General features: G+C 41.4%; 1 protein-coding gene across 4 annotated transcripts; it reads left to right on the plus strand.

The window, feature by feature from the left end:
• The first annotated feature begins 789 nt into the window (after positions 1 to 789).
• On the plus strand, positions 790 to 10,617 carry LOC110508848 (polypyrimidine tract-binding protein 2-like). 4 transcript variants are annotated; one of them, XM_036966289.1, is made up of 14 exons: positions 790 to 938; positions 2,348 to 2,378; positions 2,476 to 2,527; positions 2,675 to 2,850; positions 3,123 to 3,266; positions 3,454 to 3,729; positions 4,048 to 4,243; positions 4,638 to 4,715; positions 5,357 to 5,472; positions 7,177 to 7,210; positions 7,769 to 7,861; positions 8,413 to 8,629; positions 8,988 to 9,080; positions 9,232 to 10,617. In XM_036966289.1, exons 1-14 carry the CDS (start codon positions 931 to 933, stop codon positions 9,359 to 9,361), a joined length of 1,644 nt encoding a protein of 547 aa, XP_036822184.1. In that variant the 5' UTR covers positions 790 to 930; the 3' UTR covers positions 9,362 to 10,617. The 4 variants fall into 4 exon arrangements, with proteins under 4 accessions (XP_036822184.1, XP_036822186.1, XP_036822185.1 ...); XM_036966290.1 differs by having other exon boundaries at positions 792 to 938; positions 9,003 to 9,080; XM_036966291.1 differs by lacking the exon at positions 4,638 to 4,715.
• Positions 10,618 to 23,583: the final 12,966 nt, after the last annotated feature.

The following is a 23,583-nucleotide window of genomic DNA, read 5'->3' on the forward strand; positions in this document are numbered from 1 at the left end:
TCATAAGCATTTTATTTGGTTATTTTATGTAATATATTTTTTAAATGTTTTTAGATCCCAATATCAATATAATTTCCTTGAGTATGATCAATCTCAAGGTGTAATTTCAGTATCTTGGCAATACAACAGAAAGACATTGATTACTAAAAATACTGATAATCAATGAATTCCTATGAATCCAGCCAAATTCATTGTTGAGTGGAAACTTCTTCAATCCAGGCCTATGTCATCATACAACTCTCAGCCTTAAAACCTCACAAGTGACAGATTGCATGGGGGCGTAGTAGTATGTGTGTTTGTTGGTGTGAAATATAATGCCCTAAAGTCCTTTCAATAGCAGATTCAGAAACAAAAGGGGTTGCATGCTCTCTGTTCCCTTTGTGACTGGGCCCCATTGCAATGAAAGTTGGAACTCAATAACGATATAATGACACACAGGATGTGCCATAACCATTGTGGTCTAGGCCTGGGGTGGTGAGAGACCCCATGGCAAGACAATGTAAACCAAATATTTGTTGTTATTTTTGCTATAAATTGATGAAATATATGAAGTTGGATTAGTCAAGCATAGGTAGTGAGGTCCAGGGGCTTGTCATTGAGTTGTTTGCAGAAGCTATGATTGACCTTATAATGACAATAAATGTAACTGCAGGAAAGCTTAGTTTAATAACAATATTTTAAAGCTAATGATTACAGTAGCAAACAATAACACGTGGCTAAACTCATATTTCGATTAAGTATGTCTTTATAAATGATAATCAATGAACTGTCTGTAGATAATCGTCTTTGTTCGTCATTTTCCGTTACTCGGCGCACTTCATGAGAGCATTTGGGAAATTGCAACCATTTTGCAGTCGTGTGGTGTGTGTGTCGGAGTGGAGCTGAGATTTAACGAATAAATAAAAACGCGAAATTAGACACCCTCCGGGAATGGAAAGGTATGTGTTCACGTTTGCTGAAGCTTGCACGTTGATTGTGTGGTTAATTATATTCGCGAAAGGTTTTAATGTTACTATCGACGTATCTATTTAATAACGTTAAAAGCTAACGTTAGCTTATTGGGCCGGCCACGTTTGAATTCGTTCTGAGATGGTGGCCCGCTTGCCACCCATCTTCTTAGCATTGCATTAGCTAGCAAGTACTACCGTATAATTTCACAGCGTGCACCTTGCTACGAAACTAGCTAGCTAACGTAGATCTAGTTTATTAAGATAGCCAGAGTTGAATGTATTGATTGGTGTATCTATTTAAGAGTTGTGTTAAACCGAGATTATGCGGTGCCAATATTTCTACAATTTCGTTAAACTCGTTGACTACTGTTAAGCATTCAATGTCGTGTTTTGGTTAGTTGAGCGCGCACGTACCCCTACGCGTTGGTCGGACACGTTTCTTTCGGATGAGTTTGGTAGACATTAGTGTAGCCATCAGATAACGTTACGGTAACTAGCGACCATTAGTAACTAGCGACCATTAGTAACTAGCGTTACGGTAACTAGCGACCATTAGTAACTAGCGTTACGGTAACTAGCGACCGTTACGGTAACTAGCGACCGTTACGGTAACTAGCGACCATTGGTAACTAGCGACCATTAGTAACTAGCGACCATTAGTAACTAGCGTTACGGTAACTAGCGACCATTAGTAACTAGCGTTACGGTAACTAGCGACCATTGGTAACTAGCGACCATTAGTAACTAGCGACCATTAGTAACTAGCGTTACGGTAACTAGCGACCATTAGTAACTAGTGTTACGGTAACTAGCGACCGTTGGTAACTAGCGACCGTTGGTAACTAGCGACCGTTGGTAACTAGCGACCGTTACGGTAACTAGCGACCGTTACGGTAACTAGCGACCATTGGTAACTAGCGACCATTAGTAACTAGCGTTACGGTAACTGGCGACCATTAGTAACTAGCGACCATTAGTAACTAGCGACCATTAGTAACTAGCGACCATTAGTAACTAACGTTACGGTAACCAGCGACCGTTAGTAGCTAACGTTACTGCTAACGAGTTGGCTGACAAGGTCTGATACCCGAATGTACTAACGTCGCTACAATTTGCAATGAGCTTTCACGTCAAACAAAATGTAAAGATGACGAATTGTTAGCTACACATTTTAACGAAATTAAATTGCAAGACAACTACACTCACACTGGTAGTTCTTAACCTTGTGGGTAACGTTAGCAAACTGGTAACGTTAAGATAGGTGTAGCTAGCACACTAACGTTAGCTAACTTGATTGTTAATTGACACCATACATTTTTGCTTCCATTAATTAATTATACTTGCTTGCACTGATTTGTGTGCACAACTGACATTCATATTTCCCCTGCCTTTTTCAGCATTGTCAGTGATGTTGCAGTTGGCATGAAGGTAAGTTTGCACTTTCGGCAACTAACTTTTCAGAATCATTTCATTAATTGGGAAACGATGTACCAAATTCATTTATGTATACATTCATATTTTACAGAGAGGCTCAGATGATTTGAGTCTCTACAGCACCAGCCCTAACTCTGTGACTGGTGAGCTCATTTTCCTCCCATTCAGTCATACAGAAAAGTAAAGCAATTCACATTCTAACATATCCACAGTCAATGGTCCTTGACACATTTTAACAGCTGAGAGGACAGCTGATGCGATATATTCATGCATGACGCTTGATTTCACAGCTAACGGCAATGACAGCAGTAAAAAACTGAGAGTGGAGGACAGGATGGAGAGTCCCCCTTCCCGTGTGCTCCACATCAGGAAGTTGCCCAGCGAGGTGTCAGAGACAGAGGTCATTGCTCTGGGCCTACCGTTCGGCAAGGTCACCAACATCCTCATGCTGAAAGGAAAAAATCAGGTGAGTTAATGTGGGAAGAATTGTTTGAGTTATTTTTCTTAATCATTACACTACAATAAGTTAATTAAGGACAGAATATGGCCTGACCATTTGGCCTTGTCAGTTTTTCCTGGTCAAATGGCCAGGAACAACTCCTACGAACAACTCCTACCCTAAGCATGTTTTTTTTATATATCTAGAATCAAACTATTTAATACTACATAGTAGTATTGGGTATAGAAGGAATTTGTCCATGTTGTCTGTCTTTAAATTGTCCTCTTTCGATGTACCAGGCGTTCCTGGAGTTGGGTACGGAGGAGGCGGCTGTTACCATGGTGAACTACTACACGGCGGTGATGCCTCAGGTCCGCAACGTACCCGTGTTCATCCAGTTCTCTAACCACAAGGAGCTGAAGACAGACAGCACTCTCAACCAGGTGAGATTCTACCCTTCCCCAGAAAATACACTTGTGCATGACTAGTAGTGAGGTTCTAGTGTAGACACTGAGAAACAATGGTGTATGAGTGAGCCTTGGCTATTGTGACTGTACTTTTTGTTGATTTGCAGACTGTTGTAATTTTCCCCCTTTTTTCCCTCCCTCTATTTCATACGTACTTATCAAGCGTGCACAGGCTGTCCTCCAGGCCGTGTCGGCAGTGCAGGATGGTGGCTCTCCCAACTCTGACAACAGTACGCTGGACAGTGTTCTAGCCCATGCCCCCAGCCCTGTGCTCAGGATAATCATCGACAATATGTTCTACCCCGTCACTCTGGACGTTCTACAGCAGATCTTCTCCAAGTTTGGAACAGTCATGAAGATCATCACGTTCACCAAGAACAACCAGTTCCAGGCCCTGCTCCAGTTCAGCGAACCAGTCAACGCCCAGCAAGCCAGACTGGTGAGCAGACAGACAAACCACTGGTGTATTATACATGTGGTCCTCTGTAGTTAAGTTGGTAGAGCAAAGCTTTTGCAACGCCAGGATAGTGGATTCGATTCCCATGGGGCCACCTATGCATAAAAAATGTATGCACGCATGACTGTAAGTCGCTTTGGATAAAAGTCTGTTTAATTAGTATATTCCATTTTTCAGTTCTGTCAATTTACCGTGAAGGTTGATAACAATTGCGTTTCTCCAGATTATTACAATTATTTAAACAAAATTAAATAAAACAAAAAGCTTACTAATAGTCATTTCTCTTATCACTTTGTTCAGTCCCTGGACGGCCAGAACATCTACAATTCCTGCTGCACGCTGCGGATCGACTTCTCCAAGCTGGTCAACCTGAATGTCAAGTACAATAATGACAAGAGCCGGGACTACACCCGGCCCGAGCTCCCAGCCGGTGACGGCCAGCCTGCACTAGACCCTGCCATGGCCGCCGCCTATAACAAGGACTCCTCCCTGCTCGGTAAGACCTCTCTCCATCCATTCTCTCCCCTTTTCTGTCTTCTCTGTCTTTCCAGGCCAGTCCAGTCAGCTCTCTCTCCTCTGTATAGAAGTCAATACCACTAAGTGTTCTCTCTCAATGGCAGGCTGAGTATGGACTTATCTAATGCTTTGTAGAGATCGGAGGACAACAGAAATCCCTACCAGTCCAGTAACACACTGTTAAGTGACAAACAAAAGAAGGAACAAGAACATAATAGAAAATGGGTCACTGTGTGTTATCGACAGTCTGCCATGTTCCAAGCCATATAAGAGCCTTGTCAATTTGATAAAGCTTTTTTGAGTTCTTCTACATTATTACTACTCCCACCTGCCCCCTGTATAGTTAAGATTTTCCCTGTACCTCCTCTCCATAGGTACCCCCTCTGGAATGGGAGCGCACTACTCTAATGGTGGAGGGTTTCAGTCTTCTCTCTCCCTCTCGCAGGGCGGAGGTACCTATGCTTTCCATGATCTTTTCTTTCTTTCACTCCAAGTCTTACCTGCTGTGTGTCCATGTCATCCAGGAGAAAGAGGCAAGAGTAGTTGGAGTAGCACAGCAACCACTCCTGTTGGACCAAGGGGAAAACCCCCTTTTTAAAATGGTCTAATAGCATGTTTGACGAGTTTGAAATATCAGTTTGAGAATAACCAAGGATGTCATAATAAAATATGTGATAGGCCATGACATTGGAATAATGGATGGTTAGCTTTAGAGTTGACTGACCTTCCCTGTGTCTTGAATAGCTTTTGACAATGAGGTCTTGCGCTATGCAGAAAAAGTCCCTTTGTGTGTTATGCATGCTTTGTTATGCATGTAAATCAAATTTGTTGGTTGTATTCGCATATTTAGCAGATGTTATTGCAGGTGTAGTGAAATGCTTGTGTTCCTAGCTCCAACAGTGCAATAATATCAAACAATATACAAGTCTAAAATGTAAAATAATGGAATTGAGACACATAAGGACGTGCAATGTCTGAGTGCACACGTCTGGTGTGTGGACATGGCATGCACACTGTAACACATGGCTGTGTGGTATGTTTTGCCCCTGTCTCTGTCTACCCATTAATGTGCCTGGCCTGGCTGTTCCTCCAGGAGCCATCAATCCAATGAGTGCTGCGGCGGCAGCGGCGGCGGCTGCAGGGAGGATGGTGCTCTCCGGACACTCCGGCTGCAGCGGCGTGCTCCTGGTCAGCAACCTGAACGAGGAGGTGAGTAACGCGCCCTTTCTCTCTCCCCTTCCCTCTCCTCCTTCAATATGCAGATCTCACTCAGATCTATTGCCTCTGACGGTGCCTTGTACATCATTGTCCTTTGATTCCGACATCGACTTTGAGCAGATGTTTGCGATTCGCGGTATGACTGGTGTAATTTCATGATTGGAAGGGTTCAGAGAAAAAGCTCCCCATCTATACAACTTGGCTATTTAGTCTAACCTTGCATTTTGTTGCACAGATAGTCAGTACCTTTACGGGATGATCTATTACACCTCATGATCAGTACACAGAAATCTGACATTTCATTTTGTAAGATGGCTACAGCAATATTCAGTGTTGCTCTGCGTTCTTTGAATGTTCCTCAAAGCTCTGCTGCACACAACTTATCTAGCTTGGCCTGATGGTGTTAGTACCAAGACGAGTGGATTGTTTCTCTGTCAGGCGTCATTCACCACAAGGTCATCCCCAATGGATGTACGTCCAGTCAAGAGATGGAATGGTGACGCATTCTCACATCGGGTGCTCATTATTTATGTGAATTTTATATTGGCCTCAGTGCTTGCATATGTTTTCTCTCTGTCTCCATATCCTAAGTCAACTGAACTGCAGTTACTTTTCAGGCTCTGTCTTAGTGAATAGAGGGTCTCTCTCTCTCTTTCTCTCTCCTATGCATTCCGTGCTAATTTTAACTACGGTCTCCTAAACTCTTTCCCTCTCTCATTCATGTCAAGTGATAGTCCTTCCTAACTCTCGTTCTTTTCTTTCAAAGCTCTCTCGTTCACACCTGTCTATTCCAATGCCTTTCTCTAAGCTGTCAAGTTGGTATGGACTGTGGGGGCTACACCAACCACTCTCACCTTTTTCTCTCACCCACTGTCACTATCTATGCTATATCTATCTATGCTATATCTGTCTATACATTCTCAACAGAAGTAATATTCTATCATTTCTCTCCCCAAACACTGGGTTTGTGGACTTGAAAATGTGTTCTGTTTATGCCATAACTCTGTAAGGTGGTTTTCATGTCTTTACCTGCATGGCCCAAGCTCCCCTCCTTTTGAAACTGATGGTGTAGCCCACCTGCTTTAACCAATATGCTTGCATTTCATACGCTAGTAAAGCTACTAAAACCTGAACTTGTGATACTTTTCTGCATGCCCTACCCACATCCCTATCATTAATTACTATTGGCTACAAACTAGGCTTTGGTGTCTATGTACTCGGCTCCCTCTTTGGTCTCCAGTGTAAACATTTGGCACTATTATTTTCTTGTATGTTTAGGATTACACCACCACTACAGCAAACCAAATCCAGCCATTTCTGACCAAACTCCTGCATTTTCCAATGTACTGACCTGTTTTTTTTATTTTATTTACGCCACATTGCTACCCCCCTTTATTAATTCTTGCCCGTCCCTCGTTCCCCCTTTGTGTCCTGTATGCACCCTGTTACTCCTCCCCCTCCTTACCCATCCTCTACATGTTCATGCTTTGTGCATGCATGCTTTGTGAACAAAAATGTTCCTCCTTGGACCGACTTGCCCCAATTAACTGCCTTGAACCCATGCACCATGACCACCTCATCATTCTACGGGAAACCACCCTCCGTTATGGATGATCTGTCCATCTTGGCTCTCTACCTCCGACTCTTCTACCTCTCTACCTGTCTTACGCTGCTTGCTCTTCTCTCCTTCTAAAGATGGTTACGCCCCAAAGTCTGTTTACCCTCTTCGGTATGTTATTGTTAGCACTACCTTTTTCATATATATATTTTTTTTCTTTACTCCATCTCCATGTAAAAAAACACAAAAAAAACAACCTAGCTCTCATTTGATTTCTGATTAGTGTTTCCATAGTTGAGGAACTGTTTCATCACATTTTTGTTTAATCGTTCATATTGATTTTAGTTGAGTACATATTATTTTGGCCATCAAGGCCTCCAGTCTCTTATTCTCACTCTGGGGCAATTACGTTAATGCATGGTTGATTATTTGGGATGTAGGTTTTTCTGTTAGTTTTTTTTCCATCTCACAAAGCTAGTTATTTTTTGGGGGAGGGATTTTATCTGCATATTCTCTCTTCTGTCTATCTTGTACGTCTCTTGTTCTAAGACTCCTTGATTGGTTTAAATGATATGGATGATTTCTCCATCCCCTTTTTACGACTAATTTTTAAACTCTGTCTCTGAAGGACTAACGTTGTCCTTAATGGTTCAATCCTCTCCCTTCTGCTCTGCCTTTGCACTCTCCTCTCTCGCTCCCTCCTGCCGTCTGCCTATCATTATAATGAAGGGGTGTACGGTGATGCTCAGCGCGTGAAGATCCTCTACAATAAGAAGGACAGTGCTCTTATCCAGATGTCAGACGGGAACCAGGCCCAGCTCGGTGAGTGGGTTCAGTCACGCCCCGCTTCTGTACCTCTTGTCTGAGTTTTGGAGTGTTCTTTCAACCCCCCCCCCCCCCCCCCCTTAACTAGCTCCTGTTTGGATCGGTTCCGCTCAATCCCTGTGTTATCCTGCCAGGCCCCTGGCTGCCCTGCTGTTCCTTTCAACAGAATATAAAATGTTTCTGGTAAATCTACAGTTCTTGCTGTGTCTTTGAGTTCATTGTTTTCCACAATCCCAAAATCATAGTTGAAACTAATTTGAATTGAAAATGTCCTAGGACGATCCTAAAGGGAGTCTTAACATTTCTAATTAAAGGTAGATGAAAATGATATTTTTGCATCTGAGCCTCTGTTTTGGATTTATCCCATGGTTTTGACAGTGTGCGGGTCCCTATCCTTTCCATTATCCCGTTTTTGAAACCATTGTGGCATTGTTTTTTGAATTCGAACTAAAAGAGAATTTCAAATGAATGGTAGAGAAACACCTCCACATTAAGTGCATGAGAAACATGTCACTGTAACCGTGTTTCCTATGTGCCTGTCCTCTCAGCGATGAGCCACCTGAATGGCCAGAAGATGTACGGGAAGATCATCCGTGTGACGCTTTCCAAGCACCAGGCAGTGCAGCTGCCCAGAGAAGGGCTGGATGACCAGGGCCTAACCAAGGACTTCACCAACTCCCCCCTGCACCGCTTCAAGAAGCCCGGCTCCAAGAACTTTCAGAACATCTTCCCTCCTTCCGCCACGCTCCACCTCTCCAACGTCCCGTGAGTTTGTCTAGAGTTTGACTGGATTCTGGCTGTACCATTTCATAAATATATGTTGTGCTAGCTAGGGCGTTAGAAGGTTAAATTAATAGAAATTCCTCAGATGAATCCAATGTAAGTTTCAGAGTTCCCGAAGGCTCTGGTCTCAGACCTCTACTGTTCTCATTATATATATGCTGCCTCTTATAATGTTTGGCACATTAGCATTGTTTATTTTTGCACCAGACTATTATTGAGTAGTTTGCTGCTGAATTTAGGGGGTTGGGTGTAGCACTGGTAAGATGTTGCAGTACGAGAAGATTGAAGTGTGCTAGTGTATTGACATGGCTGAATGTGCTTGCATTGTGCTCACGGTCAGTTTGGGACTTGACAGGGAGGATGTGACAGAGGAGGATCTTCGACTGCTGTTCTCTAATGCTGGTGGAATTGTGAAGGCCTTCAAGTTTTTCCAGTAAGGCTGTATTTTACTGCCCGTAACTTAATATCACATTTAGTCCCAAGACTGAGCCTTTGAACACCACAGTTGTAATGTGCAGCGATCTTCATAATTTTACCACTTGTGTGTGACTATATGATCACATTTCCTCCCCCACCCCAAATAGAGGCCACAAAATGGCGCTACTCCAGATGTCCACGGTGGAGGAGGCCATCCAGGCCTTAATGGACCTCCACAACTACGACATGGGCAGCAACCACAACCTGAAGGTCTCCTTCTCCAAGTCAACCATCTAGATGAACCACGCCATCACAACCCACCCCTCTCCTTGACTAACCTCAATTAGTCAATCAACGTGACCCTCACCTTCTAGGGGGAAACTTTTCAGTCAGACAATATTAATTATCAAAAGCCCCCCCACTACTAGTTGTGATGGTAGTTTGTTCAATGTCGTTGTTGTAAAACAAGCCCCATCTAGCTAGATCCCCTTATCCCCCTCGACCTTAGTTTGTGTGGTTGGCAAGCTCCCTTCCCATGTTCATCATGAAGAGGAATTGTATTCCCTCTTTTATTAGAATGAATCAGCAAAAATGTGCCTTACTCAGCAAAATATTATCATCGTTTTGCCTCCTTACGGTTCTACAAGTGATGGTCTAGGCACATTCTGTTTGGGGAGGGTAGTGTGTTTTCTTTTTGTTTTCTCTCCCTGTGTACATTACTGGATGTTCGCCAGATTTTATAGCTTCGATTTTAAAACATTTTTCATAATGTAGGCGAGGGACCTGATTAACGGACTTAGATGAAGAAGCCCATATTCAGTTAGTTGGCTTATTTTTAAACTCCTGGGCAGAGCAAATTTTTTTTCCTTTTTTTTCCCTCCCCCATGTTGAGGATTACTGTAAAGGCTGACACCGTTGTACATTTCACCTGCTGAGGACATCCGCTTACATGTTCCCTTGCTGTCTGTTTTTCAAACCTTATTTGCATATACATAATTGTTCCTTTTGTTTTGCTTGTGTACTGATAGGTCATGGTAGTAGTGAAGACATGTTGCTGTTGCAGGCGTCCAACATCCAGTTAGGCAATGTGGTCATAACAAAGTATGATTGTACATGAGGATGGACTGACTGTTGGGGACCAAAGTAAATGTGCCTTTTAGACCTACTTTGATTTATTTTTTTCATTTACAGAAACAAATGTGGCTTGTGTTTTGATTCGGGGGGAACACTAATCGAAGTCAAACAGTCCCAGAATGTTTCTCCTTGATTTCAATGATATTCGGTGTGGTTTTTGGTAAAGGATTTTACCTTTACACCACATCTCCAGTAAAAACTGAACACAAAATACAGTAAATCAAAAAGGTTAGGAATGTGTGGAAAAAGGTTGTATATTTTCTACATGGATTGAGTTTTTACATATAGTTTGGAAAAGGCACGATTAAAAGCTAATTTTCTACCGAGTGAGTCCGTTTGATGGTTCCTGCTGTGTGTACCTACTCTGCTTTAACTCTGTAGCATGCTCAATAAACTCTCCTGTAGCTCTATTCACCCTCTTCTGTCTCCTATGCTCTCACTTCCTTTCTCCTCTACACCTCTCTTACTGTTCTGATTTTCTCTGCCTAGGGGGGATAATACATTTTATTTTTGGAACAGGGTGGCAATACCAGAAGATGACAATTGGAAATATTAATTAAATTAGAATTTCCCACCCTGCTAACCACTTGCTTTACTAAGATTCTGACTCAACTGTTGCTGTATGTTTTCTAACCCTTTAATTTTACAGCTATGAACTCCTTGCTCTCTTGTCTAAATCTCACAGGTGAGTACGGTAACGCAATATCTGTTAAAATGTAAATGTTATAGAACTACTGTTTCAGATTCGAGCAGCTGTATCGTTCTGGACCATACTCAACCATGCCTAAAATGTCAATCCGGATTCTGCTGTGGGCTGATTTTTAAATGCCCTAAATTAAAAAACAATCTAGCCTAATAAATTACATACTTTCCCATGATGTCATGAGATTTCTTTTGTTTGAGGTACTGTCCTCGCATAAACCAGGTTTCCAACCTACCATTTAAAAAAAAAAGAAGCTATTTTGAGGATGCTGGAATCATATTTTGAACAAACGTGTATATCCCTATAGGAGATTTGAAGTAGCCTAATCAGATTAAAACGTTGTTTATGCCACAAATTGTATAACACATATTTAGTCTATATTGAAGCGTTAGATTCTAGGTGCGTGAGAAATAGAGGCACAGCACACTAAGCTTTCCTGAATAACTGGGCCTCCCAGGAGCATATGTGGGCACATTATTATAGGATAACTTGATGATCTCAGTTTTTAGAAGAAAAAATACAGCCAGTGACCTGATACTGTACCTTCCTATACCTTATAAACTTGAGAGTAGACCCACAACTGATCCGAATGGAATGGAATGTTCAAATTACAGTGCTTTTGTGACATTATTCAAATTACATTCTCACTGCAGCCTAGAGTATAATTTTGTACTCACTTGAAAGCAATAATGCAATTATTCATTGCGTTGTGGTGTTGTAAGCTACTATAGTCTAGGAAGGATAATTGTATTGTCCCTAAACAAGATCAATAGGGGAGCTTTTTGAGCTGAGTGTTTCATGTCTTCACTTTTCTTTCATATGCAATGATGCACCTGGCGTGCCAATCAGCTATTCCTATCTGTTGCCTTCATATTGAAAATATATGATGCTTTTATGTGTGGTATGATTGCTAGTTAGCCTATTGCAGATCTGGACAAATGATCCACCTACCACTATTGTCACTGAATTGTGGATAGAGGACAGGATAGACAGACTTGTAAACTATGTTGACCTGTGGTGAAGTAAAAGTTGCAGATGAGTAAATGTGGCTAGGATGGAAGAAATTATATAGTAAAAGGGGCCAAAGAGCGAATGTAAACCAGGGAGAAAACACACTACCCTCCCTGTGCCCAATCAACAATAATAATAAAAAATGCCCCCCACAATACATTTGGAACTGTCCCCTGGTGTGGTCTCTATTGCAAAATAACAAAATCCCAAAGAGCCAATTGTTATGTTCAGTCCAGTCGCAAATCTAATAAATGTAAGCGGGGTGCAGTTGGGCCAATGTGTACCTTACCAATTTCACAATATCAAGGTAATTTCCCAAAGATTATAAAACATTTATCTAAGACAAAGATGTTCATGGCACCATCTTGACTTGGGGAAATTGCTGGCAGTTTCAATAGTTGTCAAAGACTGAATAATTCAACATCCCTTTGACAAGAGTTTATTTAATTAGTGCTGACCTCTGTCTCTCACATAATGTCCACAGGGGTGAGACAGGTCCCCCTGTTTTTATACGGTCTATGGACAGGTGTCACGACATTGGACACAGGTCAACTTCTCATTTTCAATTAATAGTGTGTGTGTTCAGGTGCATTGGTGAAGCTTGAGAGGAGTGTTAAAGGTTATATGGTCAATTTCATTTCCACAGTAGTTAATCCAGGAAACTGAAATTCAATTCATACATCAAAATATCCTAATAACTTATGGGGGTCTTTAAAGGTCTTTAACTGAATGTCAGTTTAATTGCTTGAATTAAAATTCATAGACTGGAATTGAACCCCTACCCTGATGTTTAGCCCAGTAGACTCTGATAATACCTTTCATCAGTGGCTACATTCTGAGCTGGCGTGTAAAAAGACAAAAAAAAACTAAATGTCCTTACCTTGTGGTTTCACAGAATCCATAAATGTCCTTACCTTGTGGTTTCACAGAATCCATAAATGTCCTTACCTTGTGGTTTCACAGAATCCATAAATGTACTTACCTTGTGGTTTCACAGAATCCATAAATGTAAGGTGGACAAGCTACCATCTGATCAACCCTCATATTTTATTTAAAACACTGCATGCATTTATTCACAGATTAAAGCTGAAACTCGGTGACTGCCCCCATTTTCTAAATCAAATTGACTGTTATCTATATGCAAATGACTCGCCTCTCATACGTAGTTTCAATAATTAATGTGGATGACGGTTGACACTGGGGCCAGGATGTCTTTTGTCCCACTAGATATCCTGCCTAAACTGCCTCTCTGCTCCAATCGGAAACAATTATCCGGTTGGAGACATGAGCTCGGTTCCCATGTTGCTGGTGTCCTTCTGTATAGCTGATCTATGAAAAGAGGACTGTATCGCTCTGTAGTACTGCCTTTTGGTCTTTGGGATGCCCCATTAACACTGTATCGATATAATATTTTCATAGACACCTTTCCTTCAGGATTTCCTAACAGGAGAACAGAACATGTACAGTATATGTACGATGCCTTTGGGAAAGGATCTAAGAACATGAATTTGCCATAGTGAACTCGGCGCATCTAATTAAAGCGAGTGCTTTCAACTGTCTTAATGAATCAATGAAAAGCCATAATGGAGAAGATAAAATTATAATATCTATAGAAAGAGGGGGGTGGGTGGGGGGGTGAATATAATGATGGACTCCTTGCTAATATGTATAAGTAAAGAATAAAACTAATTCTGACATTTATTGTCACTAACTGTCCCAAACCTTTGGCAAGCTGTTATAAAGTGTGCTCCTGTTATACTGTATGTACAGTGCATTTGGAAAGTATTCAGACCCCTGGACTTTTTCCACATTTTGTTACATTACAGCCTTATTCTAAAATTGATTACATAGTCCCCCCCCCCCCCCCCCTCATCAATCTACACAATACCCCATAATGAAAGCAGTTTAAAAAAAATGTTGGGCTAATTTAATATATAAAAAACAGAAATATCACATTCACATAAGTATTCAGTCCCTTTACTTTGTTCTTTGTTGATGCACCTTTGGCAGCGATTACAGCCTCACTTGGCACACGTGTATTTGGGGAGTTTCTCCCATTCTTCTCTGCAGATCCTCTTAAGCTCTGTCAGGTTGGATGGGGAGCATTGCTGCACAGCTATTTTCAGGACTCTCCAGAGATGTTTGATCAGGTTCAAGTCCAGGCTCTGGCTGGGCCACTCAAGGACATTCAGAGAGTTGTCCCGAAGCCGCTCCTGCATTGTGTGCTTAGGGTCATTGTCCTGTTGGAAGGTGAACCTTTGCCCTAGTCTGAGGTCCTGAGCTCTCTGGAGCAGGTTTTCATCAAGGATCTCTCTCTACTTTTCTCCATTCATCTTTCCCTTGATCCTGATTAGTTTCCCAGTCTCTACCGCTAAAAAACATCCCCACAGCATGATGCTGCCACCACCATGCTTCACTTTTGGGATGGTGCCAGGTTTCCACCAGATGTGACGCTTGGCATTCAGGCCAAATAGTTCCATCTTGGTTTAATCAGACCATAAAATCTTGTTTCTCATGGTCTGAAAGTTCTTTAGGTGCCTTTTGACAAACTCCAAGCGGGCTGTCATGTGCCTTTTACTGAGGAGTGGCTTCCGTCTGTCCACTCTAACATAAAGGACTGATTGGTTGAGTGTTGCAGAGATTATTGTCCTTGTGGAAGGTTCTCCCATCTCAACAGAGGATCTCTGGAGCTCTGTCAGAGTGACCATTGGCGTCTTGCTCACCTCCCTGACCAAGGCCCTTCTCCCCCGATTGCTCAGTTTGGCTGGGCGGCCAGCTTGTGGTTGTTCCAAACTTCTTCCATTTAAGAATAATGGAGGCCCCTGTGTTCTTGGTGACCTTCAATGCTGCAGAAATGTTTTGGTACCCTTCCCCAGATATGTGCCTCGACACAATCCTGTCTTGGAGCTCTATGGACAATGCTCTGACATGAACTGTCAATTGTGGGACCTTATATAGACAGGTGTGTGCCTTTCCAAATCATGTCCAATCAATTGAATTTACCAAAGCTTTTTCTGTGGCTGCCATTTTCTATGGCAAACCATTTCTAAGGGTTTGATCAGTAACCATGGTCACATAGTTTGCCGTGGTGTTCTGTCGGGCCAGATAGCACTGTTTTGTGTTTGTTTCCCAATAGGTGATGTAGTTTTTTTGACTGTGTTATTTGGTTTATTTATTTGGATGTTCTGGTGATGAGGCTTCAGTGTGTTGGTAAAACAGGTTTTTGAACTCCCAGGACCAGCTGGATGAGGGGATTTGTTTCTTTGCTCAGCTCCTGCCATTTTTTTTGCCATTATTTTACCAGGTAAGTTGACTGAGAACACATTCTCATTTACAGCAATGACCTGGGGAATAGTTATAGGGGAGAGGAGGGGGGGATGAATGAGCCAATTGGAAGCTGGGGATGATTAGGTGGCCATGATGGTATGAGGGCCAGATTGACAATTTAGCCAGGACACCGGGTGAACACCCCTATTCTTAGGTATCATGGGATCATAAATTACCACAGAGATTCAAGACATCTGTTTAACAGCCAATTTGAAAGACAGACCCCTACACAGGGCACTGTCTCCAATCACTGCCTGGGATATTTCCAAAACTTTCTCTCTCAGTTCATATACTGCCTCATTTAGGTGTCCAGTTGAGCTTATTTTTAAACCTAAATAATTGTTTGTGCAGTATATTTTGTACCAATTGAGAACTTTGGTCTGATTCCCTGATATTTGGATCTCTGGAAAATCATTATTTTGGGGGTTTCCTGCCAGCTAGGGCCCAGGTCTGACAGTGTGCTGTGGGTGACAGCAGGCACAGGTCATTTGCGAAGAACAAGCATTCAACTTCTGAATTTGTGGAGACTAACACCAGGGGCTGAGGATTTCTCTAGAATAGTGGCCAATTCTTTTATATAAATATTGAAGAGCACAAGGCTGAGATTGCAACCCTGGTGAAGGCCCTGCCCCTGGGCCCCACTCCTGGTTGAATAATTCTGTAATTTTATTACCAATTTTTATGCTGCAAGTATTACCATTAAAAATTTATTTAACTATGTAATATGTTTTACCCCCTACACAACATTCGATAGAATCAAAGGCTTTTTGAAAGTCAATAAAGCAAGCATACATTTTGGTCCTGTTTTGGTGGACATGTTTATCTATCAGCGTGTATAGGGTGTAACAGTTGTGCGATATTTTGGTATACAGAACCAGTCAAAAGTGTGCACACACCTACACATTCAAGGGTTTTTCTTTATTTTTTACTATTTTCTACTTTGTAAAATAATAGTGAAGACACCAAAACTATGAAATAACACATATGGTAGTAACCATTAAAGTGTTAAACAAATCAAAATATATTTTAGATTTTAGATTCTTCAAAGTAGCTACCCAATGCCTTGATGACAGCTTTGCACACCCTTGGCATTCTCTCAATCAGCTTCACCTGGAGTGCTTTTCCTACAGTCTGAAGGAGTTCCCACTATCCTGAGCACTTGTGGCTGCTTTTCCTTCACTCTGTGGTCCAACTCATCCCAAACCATCTCAATTGTGGAGGCCAGGTCATCTGATTCAGCACTCCATCACTCTCCTTTTTGGTCAAATAGCCCTTACATAGCCTAAAGGTTTGTTGGGTCGTTGTCCTGTTGAAAAACAAATGATAGTCCCACTAAGCGCAAACCAGATAGTTTTGATGTCTTCACTATTATTCTACAATGTAAAAACAAAGAAACCCTTGAATGAGTAGGTGTGTCCAAACTTTTGACTGGTACTGTAAATCAAATTAGGCTTTTACCCATTGTGCTTATTAAGGAAGTTTAGAAGTCTTACATTTTTATTACTACAGAAAACCTTCCCCAGGTTACTATTTGCACAAACGCCTCAGGAATTGTTAGGGTCAAATGTATCTCTGTTCTTAAAGATTGGGGTCTCTCCATCTCTCAACTAGGTTTCTCTCCCTCCCTCCCTCTCTTCTCTCCCTGTGCTGCTGACAGTGTGCAGCTGAGAGCTTTTTTCCTCTGTTAAAGTAATTACCTCCATTAATATCTATCAGGGGATCACCATTTATTTAACAGCTGTTTCAGGCAGGCCTTTTAAAAGGGAAAAACATATCCTGTGTACCACACAGCAGAGTCTTGCTACTTGAAATAGCAGAGCAAACCTTAAATGCCTGAGACTGGTTGTGTTTACCATGTTTTGGAGTCGATGCTTAGAAAATAATTTTTCCTGTACTGCCACAGGACTTGTTGAGTATTGTGTTCACCCCTGGAAATGTGTCAGGACAATACAGAATAATTACCACATTGATGAAAGCGCTTGTTTTGCCAATATCCTTAATTGGTCATTAATTAGTGTAAGGAAAGGACGTTTGCTTCATGCTGGGTACCCATGCCAAACCCTCTCCACCATGTTTGGCTGACCTACTGATACCCTCCTGTTTGGTCTTGCCAATCCCCTGGCACACTTCGCTGCCTGCCGTGCCCGCTCCGCAGAGCTCTCCGGTGGGCATAAGCGCTGGCATGGCTTCAGACCCAGAGCCAGGATCAAATCAAACGGACAAGGTGGCATTGAGGAGTTGTTGTTGGATGCCCCTACTATAGATGTATTGGATGCCCTGCTATGGACGCCGTAGCTTGCTCCAACAGACCAATTTAATTAAGTGAACAAGCATCCACGTTCTGCTTGGGATGGATGGGATGGGATCAAGTGTTGCTGGGCTTAATGGTAGGAAATAACTTTTATAATACAGTTAAAACTAAACAGAGAGGTGCGTGATTTAAAGTCTAAGGGCTTTATTCAATCCGTATCGTTGAAGTTCAGTGTTACATAGTGATTGAAATTTAAAAGCAGTAGCAAATCAAATTTGATTTGTTACATACACGTGTTTAGCAGATGTTATTGCGGGTGTAGCGAAATGCTTGTGCTTCTAGCTCTAACAGTGCAGTAATATCTAACAGGAATATTTAACAATTTCACAACAATACAGACAAATCTAAAGGAATGGAATTAAGAATATATAAATATTTGGGTGAGCAATGTCAGAGCGGCATAGACTAAGATACAGTAGAATAGGATAGAATACAGTACATACAGTGCCTTGCGAAAGTATTCGGCCCCCTTGAACTTTGCGACCTTTTGCCACATTTCAGGCTTCAAACATAAAGATATAAAACTGTATTTTTTTGTGAAGAATCAACAACAAGTGGGACACAATCATGAAGTGGAACGACATTTATTGGATATTTCAAACTTTTTTAACAAATCAAAAACTGAAAAATTGGGCGTGCAAAATTATTCAGCCCCTTTACTTTCAGTGCAGCAAACTCTCTCCAGAAGTTCAGTGAGGATCTCTGAATGATCCAATGTTGACCTAAATGACTAATGATGATAAATACAATCCACCTGTGTGTAATCAAGTCTCCGTATAAATGCACCTGCACTGTGATAGTTTAGAGGTCCGTTAAAAGCGCAGAGAGCATCATGAAGAACAAGGAACACACCAGGCAGGTCCGAGATACTGTTGTGAACAAGTTTATAGCCGGATTTGGATACAAAAAGATTTCCCAAGCTTTAAACATCCCAAGGAGCACTGTGCAAGCGATACTATTGAAATGGAAGGAGTATCAGACCACTGCAAATCTACCAAGACCTGGCTGTCCCTCTAAACTTTCAGCTCATACAAGGAGAAGACTGATCAGAGATGCAGCCAAGAGGCCCATGATTACTCTGGATGAACTGCAGAGATCTACAGCTGAGGTGGGAGACTCTGTCCATAGGACAACAATCAGTCGTATATTGCACAAATCTGGCCTTTATGGAAGAGTGGCAAGAAGAAAGCCATTTCTTAAAGATATCCATAAAAAGTGTTGTTTAAAGTTTGCCACAAGTCACCTGGGAGACACACCAAACATGTGGAAGAAGGTGCTCTGGTCAGATGAAACCAAAATTGAACTTTTTGGCAACAATGCAAAATGTTATGTTTGGTGTAAAAGCAACACAGCTCATCACCCTGAACACACCATCCCCACTGTCAAACATGGTGGTGGCAGCATCATGGTTTGGGCCTGCTTTTCTTCAGCAGGGACAGGGAAGATGGTTAAAATTGATGGGAAGATGGATGGAGCCAAATACAGTCTGCAAAAGACCTGAGACTGGGACGGAGATTTGTCTTCCAACAAGACAATGATCCAAAACATAAAGCAAAATCTACAATGGAATGGTTCAAAAATAAACATATCCAGGTGTTAGAATGGCCAAGTCAAAGTCCAGACCTGAATCCAATCGAGAATCTGTGGAAAGAACTGAAAACTGCTGTTCACAAATGCTCTCCATCCAACCTCACTGAGCTCGAGGTGTTTTGCAAGGAGGAATGGGAAAAAATGTCTCGATGTGCAAAACTGATAGAGACATACCCCAAGTGACTTACAGCTGTAATCACAGCAAAAGGTGGCGCTACAAAGTATTAACTTAAGGGGGCTGAATAATTTTGCACGCCCAATGTTTCAGTTTTTGATTTGTTAAAAAAGTTTGAAATATCCAATAAATGTCGTTCCACTTCATGATTGTGTCCCACTTGTTGTTGATTCTTCACAAAAAAATACAGTTTTATATCTTTATGTTTGAAGCCTGAAATGTGGCAAAAGGTCGCAAAGTTCAAGGGGGCCGGATACTTTCGCAAGGCACTGTACATATGAGATGAGTAATGCCAAATATGTAAACATTATTAAAGTGACTAGTGTTCCATTATAAAAGTGGCCAGTGATTCCAAGTCTATGTACAGTATATAGGGCAGCAGCCTCTAATGTGCTAGTGATGGCTATTTAACAGTATTTAACAGTCTGATGTAGAGGTCGACCGATTAATCGGAATGGCCGATTAATTAGGGCCGATTTCAAGTTTTCATAACAATCGTAAATCTGTGTTTTTGGACACCGATTTTGCCAATGTTAATTTTTAAAAATGTAATCTGTATTTAACTAGGCAAGTCAGTTAAGAACACATTCAATGACGGCCTAGGAACGGTGGGTTAACTGCCTCGTTCAGGGGCAGAACGACAGATTTTCATCTTGTCAGCTCGGGGGATTCAATCTTGCAACCTTACAGTTAACTAGTCCAACGCTCTAACCACCTGCCTCTCATTGCACTCCACGAGGAGACTGCCTGTTACGCGAATGCAGTAAGCCAAGGTAAGTTGCTAGCTAGCATTAAACTTATCTTATAAAAATCAATCAATCAATCATAATCACTGGTTAACTACACACGGTTGATGATATTACTAGTTTATCTAGCGTGTTCTGCGTTGCATATAATTGATGCGGTGCGGATCGTTGCTCCAATGTGTACCTAACCATGAACATCAATGCCTTTCTTAAAATCAATACACAAAAGTATATATTTTTAAACCTGCATATTTAGCTAAAAGAAATCCAGGTTAGCAGGCAATATTAACCAGGTGAAATTGTGTCACTTCTCTTGTGTTCATTGCACATCAGAGTCAGTGTATATGCAACAGTTTGGGCTGCCTAATTTGCCAGAATTTTACGTAATTATGACATAACATTGAAGGTTGTGCAATGTAACAGGAATATTTAGACTAATGAATGCCACCCCTTAGATAAAATACGGAATGGTTCCGTATTTCACTGAAAGACTAAACGTCTTGTTTTCGAGCTGATAGTTTCCGGATTCGACCATATTAATGACCTAAGGCTCGTATTTCTGTGTGTTATTATGTGATAGAGCAGTCTGACTGAGCGATGGTAGGTAGCAGCAGGCTCGTAAGCATTCATTCAAACAGCACTTTCGTGCGTTTTGCCAGCAGCTCTTCATTGTGCGTCAAGCATTGCGCTGTTTATGACTTCAAGCCTATCAGCTCCCGAGATTAGGCTCGTGTAACCGATGTGAAATGGCTAGCTAGTTAGCGGGGTGCGCGCTAATAGCGTTTCAAACGTCACTCACTCTGAGACTTGGAGTAGTTGTTCCTCTTGCTCTGCATGGGTAACGCTGCTTCGAGGGTGGCTGTTGTTGTTGTGTTCCTGGTCCGAGCCCAGGGAGGAGCGAGGAAAGGGACGGAAGCTATAATGTTACACTGGCAATACTAAAGTATTGGATTTTTAATGAATTTATTTGCAAATTATGGTGGAAAATAAGTATTTGGTCACCTACAAACAAGCAAGATTTCTGGCTCTCACAGACCTGTAACTTATTCTTTAAGAGGCTCCTCTGTCCTCCACTCGTTACCTGTATTAATTTGCAAATAAATTCATTTAAAATCCTACAATGTGATTTTCTGGATTTTTTTTTCGCATTTCGTCTGTCATAGTTGAAGTGTACCTATGATGAAAATTACAGGCCTCTCTCATCTTTTTAAGTGGGATAACTTGCACAATTGGTGGCTGACTAAATACTTTTTTGCCCCACTGTACATCTCCAATTGACTCAAATTATGTCAATTAGCCTATCAGAAGATTCTAAATGATCACATAATTTTCTGGAATTTTCTAAGCTGTTTAAACTCTAGTCAACTTTAAACTAAGTCAACTTAGTGTATGTAAACTTCTGCCCACTGGAATTGTGATACAGTGAATTTTAATTGAAATAATCTGTCTTCAAACAATTGTTGGAAAAATGACTTGTGTCATGCACAAAGTAGATGTCCTAACCGACTTTCCAAAACTATATTTTTTTTTAAAGAAATTTGTGGAGTGATTGAAAAACGAGTTTTTATGACTCCAATCTAAGTGTATGTAAACATCAGACTTCAATTGTAGGTTTTCCTCTTGTCGGTATTGGATAGGGTAGTGTGCAGTGTGGTGTCGATTGCATCATCTGTGGATCTATTGGGGCGGTAAGATGATTGAAATGGGGTCTAGGGTGTCAGGTAAGGTAGAGGTGATATGATCCTTGACTAGTCTCTCAAAGCACTTCGTGATGACAGAAGTGAGTGCTATGGGGCATAAGTTATTTAGTTCAGTTACCTTTGCTTTCTTGGGTACAGGAACAATGGTGGACATCTTGAAGCATGTGGGGACAGTAGACTGGGATAGGGATAGATTGAATATGTCCGTAAACACTCTAGCTAGCTGGTTTGCACATGCTTTGAGGACGCGGCTAGGGATGCCACCTGGGCCGGCAGCCTTGCGATGGTTAACACGCTTAAATGTCTTACAACATCCACGGAGAAGGAGAGCCCGCAGTCCTTGGTAGCGTGCCGCTTTGGTGGCACTGTGTTTTCCTTAAAGCGGGCGAAGAATTGTTACAGGAATTAAATTCCTTTTTGTTTTATTAAACCAATTCAATTAAACACTGTCCACTCTTGAGAATTTTGTAAGACCCTTATTTGCATAAAATGGACAGAGACCAGTCTCAAAATCAATCAGTAGCGTTTATTCTCGAGAGTACTGAACACGATACAGTTTACCACAGGTTATAAACTGAAAATGACTTCATTAGTTTTCGAAATGTCCTGTCTCTTCTCCACCCTGGTACAAAGGCAGTATCTCAAGCCTTCCCACATTCGTTCCCACCAATTTAATATAATTTATGACCGAGCCAAGGTCTCCCTGTGTAGATAAGCATTCTAGCCAGTCTGACGATAAGTTCATTAATTTCTACCAAGGAACAGACAGTCATTGTTCTAATTCTTGATTATATTTACACACATTATATTCAGTACTAGGATTAAAAGAAAATTCATACATCTATATGGTAACATAATAGTATTCTGATTATTCAGTCCTGATTGAAATGTATACATAATTAGTCATTATTGATAAAAAATCCCTTAATGTTTAGGCAATAATTAAAAGGATTCCACCCTGTCACTGTAAAACATATGGACATGTGTTTGGATCATTGCAGACAAGGAACTGTGGCAGAGAACCTCTGACCACTGTGAATCTAATAGCAGGGAAGGAGGTCTCCCCACCCAGAGAGGACAACCATCTCAACAGCCCCACCTTCCAGAAGGAAGGGAAGGAGGTCTCCCCACCCAGAGAGGGGAGAAACCGTTGGGCTTGCAATAGATGGTGTAACAAATGGCAGGATATGATAAGCAAAGTATTGGTCTGGATTATTCTTGTATACAATTGATGTATCAGTGTGTATTATTTAGTCAATTAGGGTGGATTGATAGATGAGAATTGTCTGTTAATTGAATAATTAGAATATTCCGCCCTGAAACATATTGTATGGAATTGATTAGAATGTATAAAATCATAATTAATAAATGTGTAGTCCTAGTCTGAATTAGGGTAAAACAATATGTCTTTATGGTATTTTAAACAGACTGTCTGAGCTTGGTGCTGACCTGACTAGAGATTTGGGAGAGAACTTGGAGTACGTCTCAAGGACAAGGTCACTATCTCTGTCGGCTGGGTAGTGAGACAGACAGTGTGTGCGTAGCAGGACATGTGTGTGCGTCTGTTTGTGTGGGTATGTGTGTATGTGCGTCTGTTTGTGTGAATGTGTGGGCGTGAGAAGTCAGTATAAAATGAATTGTTTTGTATTCTTGACTTTAGAACGTTCCCGTGAATAAACCTTTTTGACTATTTAGCTGGGCCTCCATCTGTTTCATTCGACCAGGATCTTACAAATTCTGGTTTGCAGACTGAGAGTAAATATAATTAAATTGGGTGATGTACCTGGAGAACATAATTCTCTTATCAGTTTCCTAAGAGCTA

This window comes from Oncorhynchus mykiss, chromosome 28 (genome assembly GCF_013265735.2).
Source record: "Oncorhynchus mykiss isolate Arlee chromosome 28, USDA_OmykA_1.1, whole genome shotgun sequence".
Taxonomy (NCBI): Eukaryota; Metazoa; Chordata; class Actinopteri; order Salmoniformes; family Salmonidae; genus Oncorhynchus; species Oncorhynchus mykiss.